Genomic DNA, 23488 nt, shown 5'->3' with positions numbered 1-23488 from the left:
ATGGTGAGAGCCATTATCCACACCTGGAGAAAACCTGGAACTGGGGTGGATTTCCCAGGAGTGGCCAGCCTACCACAGTTACCCCATCCAGGAGGTCACAAAAGAACCCGGAACAAGAACCAAAGAACTGCAGACCTCACTTGCCTCAGTTAAAGTCAGTGGTCATGACTCCACCATAAGAAAGAGACTGGGTCTGCATAGAGTTCCAAGACGAAAACCACTCCTGAGGAAAAGGAACATAAACTTGGGTTCTGCAGCAGGACAATGATCCAAAACACACCAGCTCCACCTCTGAATAGCTTAAGAAAGACAAAATGAAAACTTCATTGTGGCCCAGTCAAAGCCCTGACTGAATCCGATTGAGATGCTGCGGCCTGACCTTAAAAAAAGCAGTTTGTGCTTGAACAACAAATGTTCTGCAAAGATTCATCAAAATTCCTCCACAGCGTAAAATACTCATTACCAGTTATCGCAAACGTTTGACTGTAGATTGCTGCTGCTAAGGGTTATTATGTTTAGGGGGCAATCACTTTTTCACACAGGGCCATGTAGGTTTGGAATTTTTTCCCTTTAATAATAAAACAATTTCATTAGGAAACTGCATTTTGTGTTTACTTGTGTTAACTTTGTCTAATATTTAAATTTGTTTGATTATCTAAAACATTTAAGTGTGACAAACATACAAAAACATTGGAAATCAGCAAGGGAAAAAACACTTTTTCACACCAGTGCAAATATACACATTTAAGATTTTGCAGAACTTGGGACTGGAACATTTAATATAAATGTGATCCCAGGTTGTTCAGAGGAATGGCTATTTTTAATCTACAAATGTCTTCACTGGTCTCCTCCAACGCTTTGAAACGATCATATACGAGTAAATAACACACAGATAATATCACAGACAGTTACTGGAGCTGTTGTTCTTTTTCTATATTTGCAAATCGAGTTCAGAAAGTTCACCGTGTTGTCGTGTCTGTGTAGAATGCTTCAGGAGGACGCTAAATACCGTATATAACCGGGTAAATCAGTGATAATTTAGCAGTCACTTCTGCACGTCGACACGATAAGCACACTGAGACAGATCCGTGCGCGTTTCCTCCTTTCGTCTTTGGAAAACCTTGTGCTCAGATAGAAGGGAGAGTCTGTGACATTCCCCCACTCGCCCTTTCCAGCTAAAATACATCTACTGTAGCAGCTGAGAAAAACACGGTAGCTCTTTGACAGGATGTATGTCATATTGTAGCCTTGAATTCTTTCAATAAGCGCCACTGAGTGGATAGGCTGGTGTTTTTATTTGTGTGAACGGAAGCATGTGCATTTTATATTTATATATCTATATGTAGAGATATATATAGATGTATAGATATGCACTAGGTTTGGCTGTTTGTTATTTAATCAGTACCTTACAGTGGCCAAGGGCAACCACACAGTCAAACAAAGGAAGCACTGAGGCAATAAACTGTTTTCAAGCAGCCTGAAAAACAATACAACACTCAAAAGACTGAGCAATATTGCTGGTATTTAGAGTCAGCTCACACACAATTGCTAATCTAGAAAAAAAAAACCTTTGATGTTTGCTTTAAAATTATATTTTAATTTCTAATCAGAATAAGCCTCTCTTATGGGATGTAAACTTTGATGAGTTGTCTTGGAGTTATGGTGCCTTCACATCATATCAGAGTCCGTGTCACACCCTGATAGTTATAATAACTACGACCGGGAGGCGTTCCTTTTATTTTTTCTGTCATTTTTTCATCCCCTCAAAATTTTTCTCCCACAATTCAGCGTATTTGACTTGGCACCGGATAATAATAGATACTGAATACCTGGAAGCCAGATGAATACAGATGGCTTCCTCATCTCAGCCAAATGTATCAGTCAAAACTAATAAATTCCAAATGTAACGGCTTCAGTATTATACCGTCAGTATTTGTGATGCTCATAGGGCCGACTGCCACGAGATTGTGAATCCTCGCAAAGTCCTGGGAATCTTAAAGAGGGTTTTTTAGCATAATGCCTCCCTTCAAAGTGCAGGTTCCTGCGCATTTTTGCAATCTTTGTCAACTCATATATTCAAATATTCATAAGATATTAGGCAGATATTTGGGTTGACACATCATTGGTAGATATATCACATGAACCAAAAAGCCCAACACACTTATGAATAACATAAACCAAAAATGACTTTATAAGATGACAAGGATGGGGCAAATACGCCTTTATTTTTTCCCCTTGTAAATTTAGACTGTCGTCTGATTTAGCGGTGGCGGCAGCGGGTCAGTCTGTCCTACAAATTCTCTGAAGGATGATTTTTTCGTCTCTGAATTGAGACAAATACTTAAACTGCTTGACAAAACAGTGAGAATCACATTAAATTTAACCATTTAAGCAATGAGTGCCTTAAAGCTGATGCCTTTTTCCTTTATGCATTTTCTTCCATTACACTTTGTTCCTATTCTTCATGTCTGACACTGTGCCACTGGCTGAATTAGCTACCACAGTGATACTATCGCTTCACATGCGGCAGATCATAATGAATGCTGGATGCGAACTGGCTTTATTCAAAGCAACAACGTACACATACACTACAGCGATGACTTGTGGTTAAGGATTTTAGCCAAAACTTAATTAATTTGAGATAACACTTTTCATCCCCACAGCTAAAACATGTTAATCACAGTGGAGATGGCATTAAGTGTGTCTTTGTATGTGTGTAAGAGTGTGTGAGCATGTTCCTGCATCACAGACAGACGTGTTTATTTGCTGTGCGCTTGTTTGGATAAGCCTATGCCTGGATGTACTGCTTCCAATGTTTCTGAGTGAGTGTCTGTGTGTGTGTGTCAGCTCAGCAGATGGAGTTTGATTCTCACTACTGGGAAATCTCAATCCCACAATGCACTGGGAGCGGCGCCAAATGAGGAAGAGGCAGTAGCAGCAGCAATGAGGAACCAATCACAGTTTGAATGCTGAAAAAATGTGCTTTCCCCTCTCTCGCATTCCTTCTCGTTGCAGTTCCTCCGGGGTTAGCCATTGTTGTGCTATCCATCAGCATGAATTGGGTCTATACATGAGTTAATTCTTAGCTTGTGTGCATAATACATGCACATGTATCACAGACACAGAAAAAAGCGATTAGCACAGATCACAAAGGAAAACGGTGACAAAATGAATTTGAGGTCGGTTCCCAAACCTTTTTTTTCTCATTTTTTTTGAGCAGACAACCAGAAACAGCTGGAAATTCCGCTTTAGAAATAACAGCATAAAAATTCACAGCAACTCAACCAAACGTTTCATCACTCTTGGGTCGAAGGGGAATCATTCCAAATTTAGGCTTACTGTTATCTGAAATATCTCCCTTTTTTAAAACTCTTCCCAAATCCCCCTAGCAGTCAAAAGGAACATCTTTTATTGGGTTACTGCGCGCCGGAGAGAGGAAAGAGGAGACTATGATGGATTCTTAGCTTTTCAGCTAAATTCACGTCTGTAAAAACATCTACTCATGCAACTACAACCAGCAGTTAACATGATTCAATAGTAACCAATAAAAACAAAGTGCTCCCAGTAAAAGAGGCCGGATGGCAATACGATCTGAGAAATCGCAGTGATGTGTCAACGCAAACTGATGACATCACATTCCCTTGCCACAGCAAGGCAGGATCAGATCAGATCATTGTCGTAGTGTGTAAATGTGTGTGTACCGTATGTGCGCGTATGCTAGGGTTTGACCAATATGTTATTTTGTTGCCAAAATTAAGCTTTTGGATTATTTTACTGGAATTTTTTGTTGATGTGAAAAAGCTTCCAAGAGGAATTTAGTTATTGTGGGCCGGACTAATTGAAAAATCCAAGTAAGGTTTGTATCATAGCAGATGACTGATTCTCTGATACGCGATCAGGGAATCAAACTCATCATATCATTGGTGGGTGCCATTAACTGATATCTGACTAGATGGCGCCAACAGCAACTCTCTGCTATCCATGACAGCAAAATGACATATAGCTACAACCCTAGAGTGTGGTTGTGTGTGTGTGCAAATATGTTTGCTTGCTCACAGTGAAAAGCAAAAAAAGCATCTTCCATCCCCTGTAGCCCTTCTTTGGCAGGTCTGGAAAAAAGAAAATAAAAAATAAAACTAAAAAAAAAAACGCTAAAAGAAAGAGATCTTTGCTCTCTAAACAACCAATCACAGTCCAGCACTGGATTATGACACTTGTAACAAATTGCTAGCAACGCCCTGATGTGAAGTATGAAAAAGGGAGGAGAGAATGGCTGGCCGCCCTGAATATAGGGTCTTTTTTATCTGATGTTGTCAAATGGGTTTAGTCCTGTTGGTCATCCTTGTCTCATGCTAGTGGAGGTTCAGCAACTGGAGGCTGATTTCCCATAGGCTCACTTGCAGCTGGGGATCAAAGGTCAGCGGTGTTGTCATCTCCCTGCACCCATTGGCCCAGTAACCTCCTCCACAATCTCCCTCCAGAGCAGGTAACAGAGCAGCAGAGAGCACAGTGGTAGCGCCCTCTTCAGGAGTCTAGGGACAAACACATAAACACAATTAAAAATTTAAAGAGCTCCTGCATATAAAATATATAAAGAAAAGAACTGGAATGGAAGACAAGATCAACAACAACCTATCTTCACGTAGACAAAAAAATGTGCCTAAGTGTGTGTGTGGACACGGATGAAAGAGTAGGGCTAATGTCACTGTGTGTTAGCATCACTGAAAGGAAGGCTCAGGGTAAGAGCATGTGTGTGTGTGTGTGTGTGTGTTTTCATGGATGAGCGTATGCTTGAGAGCGCTGGTGTTGATGCATTTTAACAATGATCTCAGTGTCAGCAGTGAGACCAGCAGCAGGTTTCTGAGCAGAGAGAGGATCACAACCTGAAAGCTTTAACAGCACACTTGCATAGTCGTGTATAACAGTACGTGAGTGCTGTCTGTGATGTGTGTATGCTGTACTACTGTGCAATAATTTCAAACATCAATTTTAATTGTTCTTCTAAGTGAACTATCATTGTACTTGAAGGGCTGAATTTTTAAGTACCGGTACAAAAAAGGAGGGGGGGGGGGTATTGGCAAGCAAAACGTGTTCTTCATAATTCATTTTGCTGTCTGTAGTTAAAAAGTCTCTCCATCCACGCAGGAGTTTTAGTACAGAAAGACAACAGCAACAACAAAACACCCAACTCTTTCTGTGATTGGGGAGGGGCAACGGTTTCCACAGCAGTTGGATGCTTGATGGTAGGGCCATTTTAAAGTATGCAGATGACACGGTCATTGTCAGTCTTTTACATACACGGAAAGGAAAACCAGCCATAAACATGCTATTGAGCCCTTTTTCAGGTGGTGTAAAAATTGTTATCTCCAGCTCAACATATTGAAAACCCAGAAAATAATTGCGGATTTCAGGAAAAATTCCAGCATATCTGATTCCACAAACATTAAGGGTCAAACCAAGGAATGTGTCCCTGCAAATATCTGGGGACTATTATTGATTCAAGCTTGAATTTTCACACAAACTGTGAAGCAGTGTCCAAAACACTTATATATATGTACATTTATATTAACCTGTAAATTTGCAATTTTTGTACGTATCTTTACATATACACTGTAATATTGCATATTCTGTATATATTATCACTGTGACAGTGTTGCAACTACTTGCACTTTAAATTCTGATTACACCACATCTACAAGCACTATTTTACTTACTTATTATTACTTTCTTTTAAGTTGGTTTTTAGTCTTTTTAGTTGTGTGAAGGGAACCTGCAAAGTAAGAATTTCATTACTCTGTGTAACCAATTGTGTTTTGCAGTGTACATGACAATAAACTTCTTGAACCTCGAATCTTGAAAAAGGGTCATCAAGGTCCTCCTTTCATATTGATAAGACCATTATGACAATATTTTTTTAAAATCTTTTATTGAGTCAGTTTTGTCTTTTTCCTTGGTGTCATGGTGACCTGTCTTTGAAGGACAGGAACAAACTGAGTCAAACTGTAAACTGGTCAGGGCAGCTGATTGGTAAATTGCAGCTTAGCCTAGAGTTGATGTATACCAGGCAGTTGCAGAGGATGGCCAGCTCTTAAATGATGATTCCCATCCCCTGCGGGATTTTCATCTTTTCCAGAGGGAAAAAGCTGAAAAGCTATTGCAAATTGTGCACTTAATTTGAATGTATTCATTAATTTATTAAATTTTTTTGGCCTTTTTATAGTATTTATTAGTTTGGGGGTTTGAAGCTGTGGTTTTATTGAAGCCTGGAGAATGCTCTCTTTCCCTCTGTATATGTAGCCAGTGTCTGTGTTTGATGTCTGGTTGATGGGTTGCCTGCTCTTTTAACTGCAAAAGAAATCTACCTAAGGGCATCAATAAAGGAACCTGAACCTTCTCATACTAGCTCATCTATTGCTTTGTTGTTCACCACTTCACTGCTTTACTCTCATGGATGCTGCATTTTTGTTGCTATTATTACTTCCTCTGGATATTGATTGTGCCGCACTCTCAGAAATTGTACTAGGTTCATTGACTTTCAATATGGGAAATGGGAAATAGGAACAGCAATTTACTGAAAGATGGAAATACAGTATAAAATGCAAAAACAGACTTTGCACAATTCTAATGAACTCAAAAGTCAGTATTTGCAAACTCTATCTTCATTCTTAAATATACAACAGATTTTTTGTGAATATGCCAAGTATTCGTTAATAGTCTATCTACCAGAATTCTGAAAAGAAAATCAGAATTCTGAGATTAAAGTCAGAATCACTCTGTGCTCTTCATTTAACAACCTGCTTCTACGTATTTTCCCGATGTGGCACCATTACACCCAATCTTAGGGCAAAATCCAACTTTAATCCCCGAGTTTAAAATAAAAAGGTGTTGTAAAAGGCAAAATAAATGTGTGTGTGTTAGTTAATAATTACATGGACTATTTCACATGATAATAAGTTTGCATACTGTATGTGGGGCAAAACTATTCCAAAGGTTGTGCTCACAGGCAAATGTGACAACTGTGGCTTGGGGCTCAAACATGCACACACATCTTCTTCCATTAAATCTCAGGGACATTAACAGCAGCCTGGGGTCAGTGCTTTAAGTTATGCAAAGAAGGCTTTAAAATGTAACACAAAGTGAAGGGGCTGGAGTTTTAGTAGCACTTCCATTTTCAGCAGGGTGGATGGACTGTGTGTGTGTGTGTGTGTGTCTGTTTCATCTCATAATACAATCTGTAGAGTGCCCACAGTCAAGTTTGTAGGTTCACATCTAACAGTTTTAACTTTTAGAGATTTCCAGTTCCAAAACCTCACAACGCAGAATAAACTGCAACTCAAGAGTTGAGGAAACACTTAAATTATCCAGGGTTGCTATGTTGTTGTTACAAGCTATTCTTCTAACAATAAAATAATTTGAAGCTCAATTACTGCGATCATTCTGTGATACAGTGTGAACAGTATAAAATGCATTTACTTTAAGCACATGTCAACTATATTTGATCTGAACCGTACATTGTGCGCTACTTCTCTACAAGGTGAATATTACAGTTGGGACACAACAGAAAATGCAGAGCCGTGTTTTACCCTGAAGAGCAGGCGAGCGATGACACTTTGTGCCAGATGGAGGGGTGTCCAGAGGTGGCGGTAGAGTGCGGTATCCACCATGCCGGGATCCACGGCACACGAACTCACTTGGAAACCTCCACTCTGCATCTCTTGGTGGAGGTGGAAACTGAATAACACCTGGGCCAGCTTGCTCTGACAGTAAGCAGCATGTGAGGAGTAAGATTGGCTGAATACAGAGAGAGCAAGAAAGAATGTCAATTATTATCCTCCCTATGAAAAAGTAAGAAACTTTTAACACAGCTTTTCCAAAAATCTGATTAAATTATATTAATTCACTTTGCTAACAAACTAAATTCCTCAAAAAAAAAAAAAAAGGAATTAATTAATAAAATATTAATAATTCTGTCCTCAACTATATAATGTGTGTAGTATGATAGAAGCTTAAAATTATTATTTAAATAACATAATATATTTATAATGTCCCCGAAACTTAACAAGGGTATTATAAATGTTATGCTAGGCTTTTGGACTAAAAGAAGTCTGTACTGAGTTAAATCAGCATTTGAGTTTAAGACCTTGGATATTAAACACCAATATATCTATGTAACGACATGATGACGATATTCAGGCTGTTAATACATCTTGACAGCAGTGTTGAGAGCTGGAGCGATACTGATCCAACTGGAACCAACAGTTGTCCACTTGTGCCAAACTGAGATGTGTAATACTGATCTCAGCATAAAGAAGGCAGGTGAGCACAATACACAAGGATGTGAACCGCTCTTCTTAAAGAATATCGAAGGGTTGACTTTATCTTTTTTAATAAAGCGCTTAATGTGAATGTCACACATCATTAAATATGTTTGTGGCTCAATAGTATATGGCTGATAACCACCAAACACTAAAGTGAAAAATTAATGACCACTGTGACAATAGCAATTACATGAAATGACTCAGTTTGCATCTGAAGCAAGCATTTTTAAAGTCTATATATCATTTTAACTATTTATTAGTTTATTATTTGTTATTAACTTCAGGTATTGTGTGCATCAGATGCATGTCTTTGGACATTTGTGTTTGTGTGTACCTACCGGCTATTCAGGTCATTTAGTCTGATCTGTCCGATGCAGTGAGCTGAGGATGAGACGTTGACCACACGAGAGACATGACCCGATTTCCCAGAATCCTTCAGTGTATCCAGGAGTAGCCAGGTCAAAAGGAAGTGTCCCAGGTAGTTCACACCGAAGTGCTGCTCAAATCCATCCTCCGTACGCCCCTCAGGAACCAGCATAACACCCGCTTGACACACACATCCACACACAAAGATTTGATACACAAAAAAATGCATTTTAGTATTTCAAATGTGAATTTAATTCAAATGCTACAAGACTAATTTAACATTTTACATAAAAAAGTAATAGAGATAAAACACAAAAAACGCAAAGGTTAAAGTGAAACCCATACATCAGTCAGTAATTTCTGATAGGCAACAATAGGCAAGCAGCTTGGTGTGAAAAAAATCAACTGTGGGAGCAATCATCAGAAAATGGAAGACATACAAGACCACTGATAATCTCCCTCGATCTGGGGCTCCACTCAAGATCTCATCCCGTGGGGTCAAAATGATCATGAGAACGGTGAGCAAAGATCCCAGAACCACACGGGGGGACCTGGTGAATGACCTGCAGAGAGCTGGGACCAAAGTAACAAAGGTCACCATCAGTAACACACTACAACGGCAGGGAATCAAATCCCGCAGTGCCAGACGTGTTCCGCTGCTGAAGCCAGTGCATGTCCAGGCCCGTCTGAAGTTTGCCAGAGAGCACATGGATGATACAGCAGAGGATTGGGAGAATGTCATGTGGTCAGATGAAACCAAAGTAGAACTTTTTGGTATAAACTCAACTCGTCGTGTTTGGAGGAGTTGCATCCCAAGAACACCATACCTACTGTGAAGCATGGGGGTGGAAACATCATACTATGGGGCTGTTTTTCTGCCAAGGGGACAGGACGACTGATCCGTGTTAAGGACAGAATGAATGGGGCCATGTATCGTGAGATTTTGAGCCAAAACCTCCTTCCATCAGTGAGAACTTTGAAGATGAAACGAGGCTGGGTCTTCCAACATGACAATGATCCAAAACACACCGTCCGGGCAACAAAGGAGTGGCTCCGTAAGAAGCATTTGAAAGTCCTGGAGTGGCCTAGCCAGTCTCCAGACCTCAACCCCATAGAAAATCTGTGGCGGGAGTTGAAAGTCCGTGTTGCTCGGCGACAGCCCCAAAACATCACTGCTCTCGAGAACATCTGCATGGAGGAATGGGCCAAAATACCAGCTACTGTGTGTGCAAACCTGGTAAAGACCTATAGTAAACGTTTGACCTCTGTTATTGCCAACAAAGGTTATGTTACAAAGTATTGAGTTGTATTTTTGTTATTGACCAAATACTTATTTTCCACCCTGATTTACGAATAAATTCTTTACAAATCCTACCATGTGGATTCATGGATTTTTTTTTCCACATTCTGTCTCTCACAGTTGAAGTGTACCTCTGGTGCAAATTACTGACCTCTGTCATCATTTTAAGTGGGGGAACTTACACAATCGGTGGCTGACTAAATACTTTTTTGCCCCACTGTATACAGTATCCAAGGACGCGTGCAGAACATTTCACAGTGTGACTGGATCTGTGTTTAATTCTCAAACTCCCTTTAAATTCAGCCAGGCGACTGCATTGAAATTACACAGCTGCGCAGAGGCTTTCTACTTCTCTCAATAAATATTTGATAAACTTTGTGCAGAGTCCGGCTGCACGCTCATATAACACAAGGACAGAACACAAAGACTCACCATTATTGACCAAAATATTTAGCGGCAGGTCCCGTTCTCTGAAGCTCTGGGCGAACTGACGTACAGACTGCAATGAAGCCAAGTCCAGTTTCTTAAACTCCACTGCAATGGACACACACACACACACACACACACACACACACACACACACACACACACACACACACACACACACACACACACACACACACACACACACATCAGAGCCATTATAAATGGATTAATCCTCCACGACACTTTGCCGGTAAGACATCAAAGAGTGTATTAATCATCTTCTCCAGCGGGCTTGGTGGATTCCTACACTGCAACACTAACAGCACTTCCATTGCTCTATCACATTAACAAACCTAATACTCCCACCAGAACTCCATCAAAGCTCAGCACATTGTTATATCAGATCTAATATGTGATAAGACACAGGTAAGAGATCAGCTTCTCTCATCAAAACATGAAGGGGGACTGCTGGCTTTAGTAAGCTCAAGTGTCTGCACGCTCACAGAAACACTGATTTAAAAAAGCTTGACAAACCGAGCTTTCCTGGAATATATAAAATTTTAAGTAATAAAATAATAATAAAATTCTCAAATCTGTTCATCAAAAAGGGATATGTCATTCTGTTTGGGGGTTGATCAACGAGACCTACTTTTTCCACGGTCAAAGCTCTGTGGCTCCAAACACAAAGTTACCTCAGCATCCCTTATTAAATGGCCAGCCAGGTAACAAACCTGTGACATCACACCTTAACTAAACCACTGAGATACCCAAGGTGCGGCAGGGTTTATTGTAAAATAGTAACAGACTGGTGACAAATTAAAGGAACAAGAGCCCCTCCAATGAGAGCATCTTGTGGCTCTGCTATGCTGTGAGGGGTATTTTGCTTGCACAGTTTAGGTCCACTTGTCCTTTAGAGGGAAATCAATACAAATCTGTTCTGACTGATCACCTTTCTCCCATGCTGAAGCCTTCTATTCTGATGGGAGAAGGATCATTTTTTCCCAGGATGACAATATATTCCACGGGGTATTAAAGGTCATTGAACGTGTTGATTACGAAAAAAATGTCAAATGTATGATATGGCTTTGAAAGCCCACAGGTCTCAACCCAAGTGAGCACTATGCAGGAGAATTTGAAATATATTAGACAACATTTTCCACCACCATCAACATCAAAATGCCAAATGAGCTGTTTTGATCTGCACAGTACCATGAAAATGTTCATCAAATATGCATTCAAGAAGCTCTTCAGGCTAAACAAGCCATTTAACTGCCCTGATTAAAAGTTCTACTGCTTTTTATTCTGCACTTGAACAGATATCATAATGAGGCATATATGACTGTCATGCAATGTATTAAATAGTGCAAAATCTCTGTATAGTAATACCTTTTTAATGGTGGGTAATATAGAAATGACCCCTAGTGGTCACTTCTCTTGTTTATCGGGAATAGTTTTATGTTGTCTTTCCCAGTTTTTGTGGTGCTTCTGCTTCATTTAATGGTGCAAAAACAAAAAAAAAAAAAATAAACTTTCTTCTTTTTTACAGACTCTACATTTGTAGAATGACCTTCCCACTGCAGACACGACTGCTGACTCACTTCTAATCTTCAGCAGCAAATTGAAATCTCATTCCAGCAAGAAATGTTTTAAATTGTTCTTTAACCCTCTAACATCCTCTGTGTGCATTTCTCAGCACTTCAGGATGGGAAATATTCTTGAAAAGTAAACAATCCTGTTCTATTAAATGCTAAAACAGAAATCCTATTTTGGGTTCACTGGCTTAAAGCAACAGAGAAATGAGTTGATCACAGAAATGTGAAACCCAAAATATACACAAAAACGAATACACTACTCTAATAGCAAAGTAATATACACTAGTGCTCCCATCACATTATTGTTTTTCTTACTCTGTGCAATCTGCAGACTCATAACTCTACATGGCTGAAATTGTTTTGCATTTTTTGTTGCCAGTGGAATCCATCATGTCTCTTTTTTATCTTTGTGTCATTAATATTTAATAATGTAAATGTAAATTTTAAAAATGCAAAATTATCAGGAAATATGTCGTCCTTAGCAGGTCTTTATTTTAGGTAAATACCTAACCTTAACACATGGCATACTACTGTGTGTCATTCATTTGAACAAACTAAGCCAAAATGCAGAAGCAGTGTGTGGAAAAACTAAGTTAACCCCCTGATTCAAAAGCCTGCAGAACATCTTTAGCAGCAATAACTTAAGGTCACTGTTTTCTGGACTTTACAACGCTGTTTTATGTCATTGAGGTTTGCAGGCATTTATAACGTTTTTAAGCTCCCACCATAGCAGACAGCAGATGAGCAAAATAGTAAAACATCTTCTTTCATTGAGGTGATCACATTTTCTGCTCATCAATTAATTAAGTGCATCTGATTAGAAGCGCCTGGCTGCTACTTACCTTCTTAATTTGGATGGAAACAGAATCGGGGTTAGATAATAAATAAATCATGACATGGTGTAACAGGCCGTCTTTTATACTTCATTTGAGGTTGTATTGATCTAATTTTAAGACTAGCTAAGGACAGATTGTGTTTTTATTATATCTTGAGATATATAAGATATATAAGCCTATGATTACAGTGAGAATTTGAAAGTAGAAGCTTACACATTCTGACAAGCAAGACTCAAGCTGCACGAAGCCTCGGGATTATTCACATGGTTTGGCCTTGCATTTTTTAATAGCACTGTCAAATTATATCCCTCAATTCAAAGTAAAGCCTTGTGCCTTTCAAATATCTATAAAATAATATATTGTTTCCTTTAGAACTCAAGTAAGCCTCTAACGTCTCAAATATAATGGACAAAGACAGGAGGAGGACAGAGAGAACACAGGGAGGACGAGTTGATGGAACTGATAAAGAAAAGGGCTGCTGAGACAGATGAGAGTGCAGCTGTTCCTGATGAAGGTCTGATAGCAGTCTTATCTCCAAGCCACGCTACTCACCTCCTGCTGACTGTGTGTGTCTGAGAGAAAAAAAAGAAAGAAACGAAGAGAAAATAATAAGAACAAACCCGGTGTGTGCAGCAGAGTGACCGCGAGCACAAATTTGACTTAGTAAGAGTGTGTGCTTATGTGCACCTGAAAACAGGTGCACGTGTTGCAGGAGAATTGTGTGTGCGTGTATGTCTGTGTGTGTGCCATGCCCGTCAGTCCTCTCTTGTCATCTTGAATGGGGCCTCTCGAGACTGAGCCCTTTCAGAAAACCCAGTCGTATTTAGAAAGCCCACTGGGAGTGAAATGCCATTGATCATGCGTGGGCCTGCACCCCAGGATTTTCTATAACACTCAGGCTCCTTGACTCAATCGCTCAACACTGTGATTGTATTTTATGTCTTGAAACACGACGTGATGAAAAACCTTTGGAGGCGTTGTACCGGATCTACTCACTGACTCATTCACTGTTTATCTTAAATGAGCTGCAACTTGTCAAATGTGGAGGAACCAAACTAAGTAAAGTGGTTTTAGTGAGATAATAAAGTGGTTAATTTTGTATTACTCCTGAATAGTAGATGACAAAGATAATAAATAAATCAAGAAAAGATGACATAAGTTTGTTTCTGAGCAAAAAGTCATGAAAATAACCATGAAAGTCCTCCATGAAGAGCGATTACCAAGGTTTGTGATTCTGCCTATAAAAAGCAAACACCTTACCTGGTTTAAATTCACTCTCTTTGCCCTTCAGGGATGTCTCCCTGTGCCGTTTCACTATCGACCTGTACTTGTGCAGAGAGCAAACATGACTTCTTTGTTGAAGTAAACTACAGCTGTGGGGGGGGGGGGGGGGGGGGGAGTTTTCACAGGACTCTATGTAATCATGTGAAAAACTAAGGTTACCCTTACTACTTCCATACTTCATTAACTGATCAACTGACCATAAGCTGAGTTTTGGCAGTTTGCTGGTCTGAAGTATTCAGCTCTGTCAAAACAATCTTTCAGTGAGTGGACCGACTATAAAGGCCTCAGTTAGTTTTTAAATGTTAAAGTTCATGACAATTGAAGTAAAAAAAGACTGAACAAGTGCAGCTTGTTTGGAAGAGTTCCCAGAACAAAGCCTCTTCTCTCTAAAAAGAACACGGCAGCACGGCTTAGGTTTGCAAGCTGGCAGCCGAAAAAACACACAAGGCTCCTAAACAATGTCCTTTCGGCGGCATTGCCATAATACACAGCACCACGTCTGGCCAAAAACAAAGAGCATATGAGTTCCTGCTTGCTGGATTTGACTCCCAAATCTTAATCCTCTTCCTAAAAATGAAATTGAAGTTGGCAATTTTACACAGTGGAACAGAACATATATGGTAATCAAGTACAAGCAGTAAGAGTGGGACATCCAGAGAGTTATTCAAATGTAGTAGGAGCAGCAGAAGTGGTCCACAGGTGGACATTGAAACGACCCTGTCTTTCAAGGTGACAACACTCTAATTTAAATTAGATGAAGTTGTACTTTTTATATGTGGAGGTACATTGTACATTACTATATTCTAAAATTAGAATATTTATTCAATGCAGATAATCTGTATTTTATCTCTACATTTTCTGGCTTTGCATAATTTAGCCTCTTATCCGTTCCATTAATGTAATTTGCAATTTCAAAGTATGAAATTGTCCCTCATTTTAATCTTTTCTTTTGGATTAACTCACTAAAACTGCTGCTCTACAGTACTTCTATTTTCAGTTTAATGAGACTGCCTCAGTTATCTAAACAGACGTGCATGTGGCCATACAGCGAGCTGGTCATATAGCATGACACTGGTGCAGAATTGGTGCATGTGCATAATTAAAAACCAAAAAGTATTGAAAACAGTCAACTTTGCTATGAGAATAAGGTTGGAAGACGATGACGGGACTCAGTTCCAGTAAAAGCTGCCAAAGCTGACACAGGCAGGTCTAAAATAATTAGTAAAGTAATTTTAATGCTGATTTTAAATGTGACAAAATGCCTTAAATCACAATCTCAGACCTTTTTAAAATAAAGACATTTCCACATGTTACAGCAGGGAAAGCACAAGTGTAAATAAGTAAAAGATAATAATAACAGCTGACTTCTAGTTATTCACAGCCAAGAATTACTGTAACTTTAAAAAACACCATAAATAATTTATATCTGCATATGAAATAGTTCTGAAACAAGATGAAGGCATTACTTACAATTAGTTTCATACAAACAGTAACACATTTGTACTATGCTTCATTTTTGCCTACAAAAAACACACAACGACCCTTGAACGTTAGGTTTCACGTGTATGAATTGAAGTCTTAAGGGGATCAAAAGTCAAAGGATGGTTTCATGGCAGAGCAGCCATTTCTAACGTTGCTTTTAAAGCTTGTGAACTGTCACCTTCCCTTTCCCCTTTTTCATCTCAACCAGCTGCTCTTAGAGTCCCAAGTGGATGGAAAGGCACAATTGTGTCTGTAATTTTGAACACTAAATGTGATTAGAAATGGGTTCTGCCACATCAGTGCACAATCAGAGTAACTACAGTAGCATAAGAGCTACCGAAAAAAATAAAACCCTTTCTGATTGAAAGTCCTTTGGTAACATTTTAAACTGAATTTCCAAAAAAACAACAACAACTGTTTAGCAGAGGTGCTTTTTTATGTTAATTCTATTTTTTGCAATTTTATGTATTTATTTTGGGATGAGCGTAATCTAAAATTACAAAATTAAAGGGAAATTCAAAGCATCTTTTTTTTTTACCACCCATCACTATAATGGCCATATCAGCCAACAAACAAACAAACCAGGAAAAATAAATGTTGAGCCTAATGGATCCAAATTGGACTGAATGTTGAGGTATATGCCTGACCTACATGTATTTGAGAAGAGCAGGCTGCCTCCTCAAAATGTAGGTTAATTTGTAAAGGTAATGTGATTCATGCTGTTGTTTGGAGACACGCTATCAATATATCTCTATATCTGTTATAGCCGTATATATTTAGCAATATTAAGCGATAGCAACATCAGGAAGAATGAACATGAGTAGCTTGAGAAATACCAAGGGAGGAGCCAGAGCAGCTACTGCAGATCGGGAAGGTAAAGGCTACAGTGGTCCCTGTGATCCCCAAACTGAGAGAGGAGCTCCAGTAGATTCCAGGAATAACATCCGAGATATCTCTCCAGGAGAGAGCTGTTCTAGGAACAGCAAAGATGGTGCACAGGGCATATCTGTGGTCTGACACATCAGACGTTTTCTTCACTCGCAGCTTTTACCTTTAACAACACTCTAAATTACTCCAAAGGGCCCAATCCCTAAAAGTGAAGGTTGGGTCCGTAGCACTAGCTTACCACTATCAAAAAATTACATCAGCAACACAAAAAGCTGAAACAAAAGGTGCTTGTTCTTTGGAGTTTCTGTAGTAATTGCAAACGGCTGAAGGAAGCACTATCTTCATGTGGCTTGTGGTTAACCCTTTAAGACCTACCATAGAACCAAGTCCGCCAGAGCTTATATTATATTTTTACATGTTGTAGTGCCATTTTTGGAACCATTTCAAGTTAATATACATCAATACAACCATTATAGCCCAAATTTTAATAGTGAGTAATTAATTTAGTGCAATATGAGTTCGAAGCATCCCAGAAACGACACAGAAAGTCATAAAGTCAAACATAACTTTTAAAAACACCAGTATAGGCTCATAAGGCCCTGATAGTAAAAAACTACATTTCCGCAAAATGACGTCACTTCCGGTTTCGGGCAGGTCATGGCGGACATGCGATAGTTCGTGCTGATGGACGTAGGAAGTGTTACAAACAGCTGATCGGATCGGCAAAGCGTGTTTCTGGAATATTATGTTTTTGTTGCTGCAAGTGCTTTTTATGCAGTTTTTGCAAAGCTATATGTGGAAGGAAACTGTGACTTAGGACAAGCTGATGGCATAAGATGTAAGTACAACTCCTCCGGTTTCATGTGCAAAAACAATTATTGCACTAGCTTAAGTGGTTGCAGTGCTACCGGGACGTAAAAATAGTTACGCAAAACGGAGCATGCCCGCTCCGACCAGCTTTAAAGGGTTAATGTAGATTACAAGTAGCTTGTGACACCAGTATACAGAGAATCTAAGAGATTTTGTACCTAAAACCTAAAACTAACATCGTATATTTTTATGAGACTAATACAGAAAACAAAAACAGTGTTTATACTATTGATTTAGCCTGAATCAAATCATGACAAGCAATTGAAAAGCTGTTCAGTTTAACTTAAACTTATACTAGAAAGGAGACAAAAAATTAGTAAGTGAATTAAAAACGTGCAAAAATTTCTTATGCTTTCATTTACCATGAATATTGTTAGGCTAGCTGCTCCAAACTCAAAGTGATTTTGCTCTAATTAATCCTGTCTGAACTAGCATGCTCCAACTGTGATTAGAATATGTAGGCTAGGCATGCAATAGAAATGTCCATTCAAATTTCATTCTGACATGCTCTGCTGCAAAGCTACAGTCAACACAGTATGTCTGGAGTGGCTAAATTGCATTGTCATATCAATCCAGGAAATTATAGAGGATCTGGGGGTTCTGGTTGCCATTTTTCTGCAAAACATTGCAGAAATGTGTGTATGTGTGTATATATATATATATATATATATATATATATATATATATATATATATATATCTTACAAACACTAATTCCAGTCTAAAGCATGATCGGCAGGTAATGATTATGTGATTCACCTCGTGCCCAACTTGCAATATCACAGTAAACCTCCCTCCATTCCCAAGCATATTCTTAAGTGTTATTTTTCATTCAGTTTCTTGGCCAAACAACTCTAAAAGAGCAACACAGTGAAAAAGAAAAAAATTATGTCAGGACAGCCTGTTTCTCTTACCCCAAATCCTCCCTTTCCACCTGGCTCTAACATGCATCTTGTGTCCCGATTTTGACTACAGTAGATTTGATTAAGCTGGATTACACCTAAATCTGATATTAAAATGCATCAGTGCCAAACACATTAAATTTCTCTTCTGCTAGACAACAGGCCGGAGATCTTGCATTACTCAGTGCTTTAAAGGTGACAGTAAATACCTTGGCATGAAAAGCCTGATTTTTGCATTGCACTCATTAGTTTCATTATTTATTTAAAATATTTTGTTCTTAATATACCACAGTATAGAGTCAAGTCATAAATTCCCTTGAGTTTCTAACCAATCAGCTCTACCCATCAACAATATTTTCTGACTAAAAAGATAAATGAACCATCTTCCCCGAAGGATACATCTTACGGGACCCGGGGGGGGGGGGGGGGGGGGGGGAGGAATATAAATAGTTTGACTTTAAATCTGATAAACAACAAAGTGAAATTCAAGAGTATTAGGACTGGGCAGCCTGCCAGTCTTAGCTCCTCCACAGACGTTTTTATTCGGCTGATGTAGGAGAGAGGGGGCTGGCTGGTCGAGTCCAGCGTGCAGCGCTAATGGGACGTTGCTTTTCAAGACAGCTGTAAATGTGAATATGTGGCTACTGTGAGTCAGTTTCACACGGACCAAAAAAGAAATCACAGAAATGCTCAAAACTAATTGCTGTTCAAAATTATTCACAATATCACGCTTATAACCACGTAACAATCCCTGAGGTACAAACGCGCACTAACAAGGTCAACCTTGTATGAACATCCCATTGCACTTAAATTCTGTTTAGAGTTAAAGAGCTTAGGTAAAACAACAATGTTTTTTGTAAGAAGGCAGCAGCTGCGTTACCTAAGCTGGAAGAAATTTGAATGTGTGCTAAGCAGACAGACAAACACACATAGGGTCCCCTGTTTCACACTGCTAATCTAGGCCTTTGGTTTGAGGCACAATGTGTTACTTTCAAGTGCACCGTGACTAAAGTTAGTGGGCAGACAGCGCTGCCTGTGGCAAAACACAGAAATACCCTGCATCTCCCAGTGTGTGTGTGTGTGCGCGCATGTTCATAATTTAAAGTAAAAGCCTCTAAGCTTCATTGTCTCGCGCCCAGGTGCAGTCCAAAATCATTAGCATGTTTCATAGGATTTTGCTAGAGGTTTCCAAGGGACATTACCTCTTTAGAGTGCAAAATGTACTGCTACATGATTCCCAATAGACCAAAAACACCTTTACACATTAAAACAAATGTTAAAAATCCCTCAGCTTACAAACACTTGAATAACATCACTGAATAGTGAAATGCATGGTCCTGAGGCTGTGTGACACCTTTCAAAAGAGCAGACAGTTAGTAATACATAAACTTTACTGAAGAACAATGCTTTTTTCGTCTTGGTCGTGGAACACTCGCCAGCTCTTTAACCTCTTAAGTATACTTGAGGGTGTGTGGGAATTTGCCAAGCAACTCTACAAGTATTTTGTAGACTTAAAAGTATTTAACTATATCCCTCGGGGTGTCCTCTGGTGGATTTCTCTGAAGTATGAAGCATCATGCCCATTGTTACAATCGCTCACAGTCAGAGCCTGGTCTGCATTGCCGGCAACAAGTCAAACTTGTTTATGGCAGAGTTTCTAGACGCAACCAAAATTCCTAGGATGCACTTTTTTGGTGGCCTTAGACTCACGTTTGCTTTTTACAGATGATTTGGTAATCAGTCGGGTTGATCTACTACATTCCCACCCTCACCTTTGCCCACCAATGGCACGTAGTAACCAAATAAATTAGACTGCAGATACAAGCAGCAGAAACAAGCTTCCTGTGAAGTGGTCTGGGCTCTCCCTTTAGAGGTAGGATGAGGAGCTCAGTCATCCAGGAGGGACTTAGAGTAGGGCCACTGCTTCTTTGCATTGAAAGAAGCCTGTTGAGGTGGTTTGGGCATTCGGCCAGGATGCCTCTGGGTGCCTCCTAGGCGAGGTGTTTTGGACATATCTAACCAAGAGGAGAATCTGGAGCAGACCCATGAAACGCCTGGGAGATTATGTCTCTCAGCCAGAATTGGAACATTTTAATGTCCCCCCAGAAGAGCGGGAGGCAGTGGCCAGGGAGAGAAAGATCTGGACATATCTGCTCAGACTGCTCCCCTCAGAATCTGTACCCAGTAAGTCGTAGAAAATGGATGGACTGACCTATAATATACTGTCATTTATGGAAACCTGTTTCTTCAGTAGAATTGTTTCAGTGTTTTAAAAAATGGATTAACAACCAGAATGTGTTATCTACATTTAGGGTGCTTTTTGTGTAACAGGAATTTTGCTTTTATAAAGAAGGCATGAAAAAGATTGCTCACCACAGCCCCATAAAAAACTGCTTTTTAAACGGCCAATTACATTATATATCTATATATAAAATCTGAGTGCATAAAGTAATTCTACAATAATGTGCAAAAATCTTGAGCCACTCATCATTTCTTTATATTTTTATAGGAAAATTGGAAAAAATATACAGTGATTTATTGAGATTTATTGAAAACCTGAACTCTTGTAGGCAATCCTTGACTGATATTGTTCCATTTATATAGATGGATGGAGGATCCCCAACACCACAGACTAAATAACCACAGCCCCACCCCACAACAGACCCTCCACTGTGTTTTACAGATGTTGCACATCCTCACTGTTGTACCTCTGTCTCCTGACCTCCTCTGTTCATACTGACGACAATTTGAACCAAAGATTTCGGATTTATGCCTCAGCCATTTCTTCCCGTTTCTTTTCTTTACAAATGGCTTCTTAAAAGCCATTCTCCCACTAAGACCATTTTTGATGAGTCTTCAGCAAACAGTAGATGGATCAACTTAAGTGCCAACTGCTTTTTTCTTAAGCACAAGACTTTGAAATATTGTTCACATGCTGTAGAAAATGTTTTAGGCCTGCCACATCTTCTTTTTACATCCATTTGTCCAGTTTCCTGATATTTTTTAAGGACATAGTACACATGATGCCAAGACATGACAAGTTTTCAGCAAATAGCTCTTAAGGAATTATCCCGTTGGTCACATTGAGCAAAAATACAAATTTAAGCCTGTCCAACTATGTTTTGCCATTTTTCGTTAGATTCAACTGAAGAAACTATGTGTTTATGTGACAGGCGTCTAGTAAAAAAGTAAGTGTTAAGTGGCTTAACAAACAAACAAACAAATCCTCTGAGAATTAGGTACAGGGACTGCACGGAAAATGAGTGAAAAAGCAGCCAATGTCAAAAAGCCTGAAGAACAGTTTTTTTAAATGTGTCCTTGGAAGCAAAATATAAAGTAATGAAGGGTGGCTCAAGACTTTTGCGCAGTGCTCTACATTGAGATTGTGAAATAAAACACTTTGCCACTCGTGACACCTTGAAACACCCTAAGGGACCTGGACTTGTCTAGCCAAGTCCCCAGTTAGAGAATCACCTCCACAGCCTATGTATTATGAGCTGTCTCCCATTTCTCATAACAGACAAATGTACACACGCTGGGAAGGATGCCAAAGGGCATTTGGACAGAGATGTTTAAAGCTCCTGCCTCACATACTAATGAGAATCCATTACTGTCTCATTCAAATAGTCTCAAACACACACACACATACGCATACACAATCAGCACATTCTCATTCAGTGCATAAGCATCTGGCTACAGACACCCCCTTGTCCCCTATGCTTCAGTGCCTGCCAATTACAAAAGAAGTAATCAATTCCACCACGGCTCCGTCCTGGGAAATCGACTTCAATGACACCGGCTACATGGCCGCTGTCTCTGTACCTGACAGCCACTTACACACAAGCAGGGACCCAGTCAACCAGCCTTCTGTTGCTCTTCAGTGCAAGGCCAAGCAAGATAAACCAGATCCCCCTTCCCAACTGGAAGCATTAGCTCTAAATACTGTACCATATTTCATGGTCATCATGAATGACAATTTAGTATGTCTAAAGAAGTGTTTTACCCATTGGAATCTGACAAAAAGGACATTTTCGCCTGCACACACGCTTATTGCTTTGCAACTGAAGGCCGGCCGTTTGCAGGCAATCCAGGGTCTGGTTGCCTAGGTAACCCTCTAATGTATTTACTGCCAGATCATAAGTCAAACAGCAAAATTCTTCATTCGCATTGTTATGACTTGTTTCAATTGCTTGCCTGGAATTACTGGCCCATTTCCCGTCACCAGCAGTTATTTAGTGGAATGTCATTTACTTTCTATGGTGTCTCGTTGTGGCATCGTTTCATGCATGCGCACGGTTTTAATATTAGTTTTCATGTGCTACATGTCCATGTCCTCTACAAAGTGTTCACGATTTACCTTAGAAGCATCTCAAGAACAAATGAAGAAACACAGGATAAACCTGTAAATGTATTTTTTATACAAATCCTATAAAGTTTGTTGTTGACAGGACAAACAGCGTACAGCTTTTTTCTGCTAGCTCAAGGTCCCAAAAGCTTAAAACTCACAGTAAGTGCAGTAAATAAGCATGAACGTATCGTCAATGGTCAGGTATTGGAAAAACTGGAAACATTTGAACATACAGTATCATTACACAGTGTAATGGTGTAGCTAACCCAAAGTGTTTTTAATAGCTTTGGACAAATGTGGCACTACCACACACATTCTGGATCCAAAAACAAGTAAAATGACTACATTGTTTTAGTTTTTAAGAAGATTTTTTTAAATAAAAAATATTAAAAAACTGTACATTTATAAAGGAAAACATAAGTAGCTCTAGTATGCCTCAAATATTACAGACACTATCTAAAACCTGATTTTGCAAGCGTACCAATCTTGGAACACCTCTTTAATAAAACAGCAACTGACGCACCTTACGAGGTGGTAAAATCTCAAGGCTATTTCGTACAGTCTTCTTAGTCACGGCACTATAGTGGAATTTACGGTGATGTGAAGGTCAGCCGAATCAATTTCTCAACATGGGATTTAAAAAGAGAACCCTGTAAGCTGTTGTCGATGAAGTGATATATCTCTACTATTATTTGTCTCTTCCCATTTTCATCACCACCTCTGTGTTTCCCATCTTCTTCCACCTCCTGATTCTTTTTTCCTATTTTATTTAGAAAAAAAAGCTGGTACAGCTAATGATTTAGCACTTTTTATCATTATCTTCACATCCTTTTGCATCATTTTCCTCCTCATGTTCATTACAGTGGATCTACAACAC

General features: G+C 39.4%; 1 protein-coding gene across 4 annotated transcripts in view; it reads right to left on the bottom strand.

Annotated features, from left to right (window-relative positions):
* Window positions 1-2543: 2543 nt before the first annotated feature.
* The window catches only part of LOC113007751 (dehydrogenase/reductase SDR family member on chromosome X), a 49359-nt gene continuing 28414 nt past the window's right edge, over window positions 2544-23488 (bottom strand). For 3 of the 4 annotated variants that reach the window (XM_026144651.1, XM_026144649.1, XM_026144652.1), the window contains 4 exons: window positions 10417-10518; window positions 8657-8864; window positions 7584-7791; window positions 2544-4532 (listed from right to left, as the gene is read on the bottom strand). In XM_026144651.1, the coding sequence (XP_026000436.1) occupies window positions 4353-4532; window positions 7584-7791; window positions 8657-8864; window positions 10417-10518 (698 nt within the window). In that variant the 3' untranslated portion in view covers window positions 2544-4352. The remainder of the gene's footprint in view (window positions 4533-7583; window positions 7792-8656; window positions 8865-10416; window positions 10519-23488) is intronic. The other variant, XM_026144650.1, reaches the window with a different exon arrangement.

This window comes from Astatotilapia calliptera, chromosome 16 (genome assembly GCF_900246225.1).
Source record: "Astatotilapia calliptera chromosome 16, fAstCal1.2, whole genome shotgun sequence".
NCBI lineage: Eukaryota > Metazoa > Chordata > Actinopteri > Cichliformes > Cichlidae > Astatotilapia > Astatotilapia calliptera.
The sequence above is the reverse complement of the archived record's forward strand: the minus strand, read 5'-3'. Positions and strand labels throughout refer to the sequence as shown.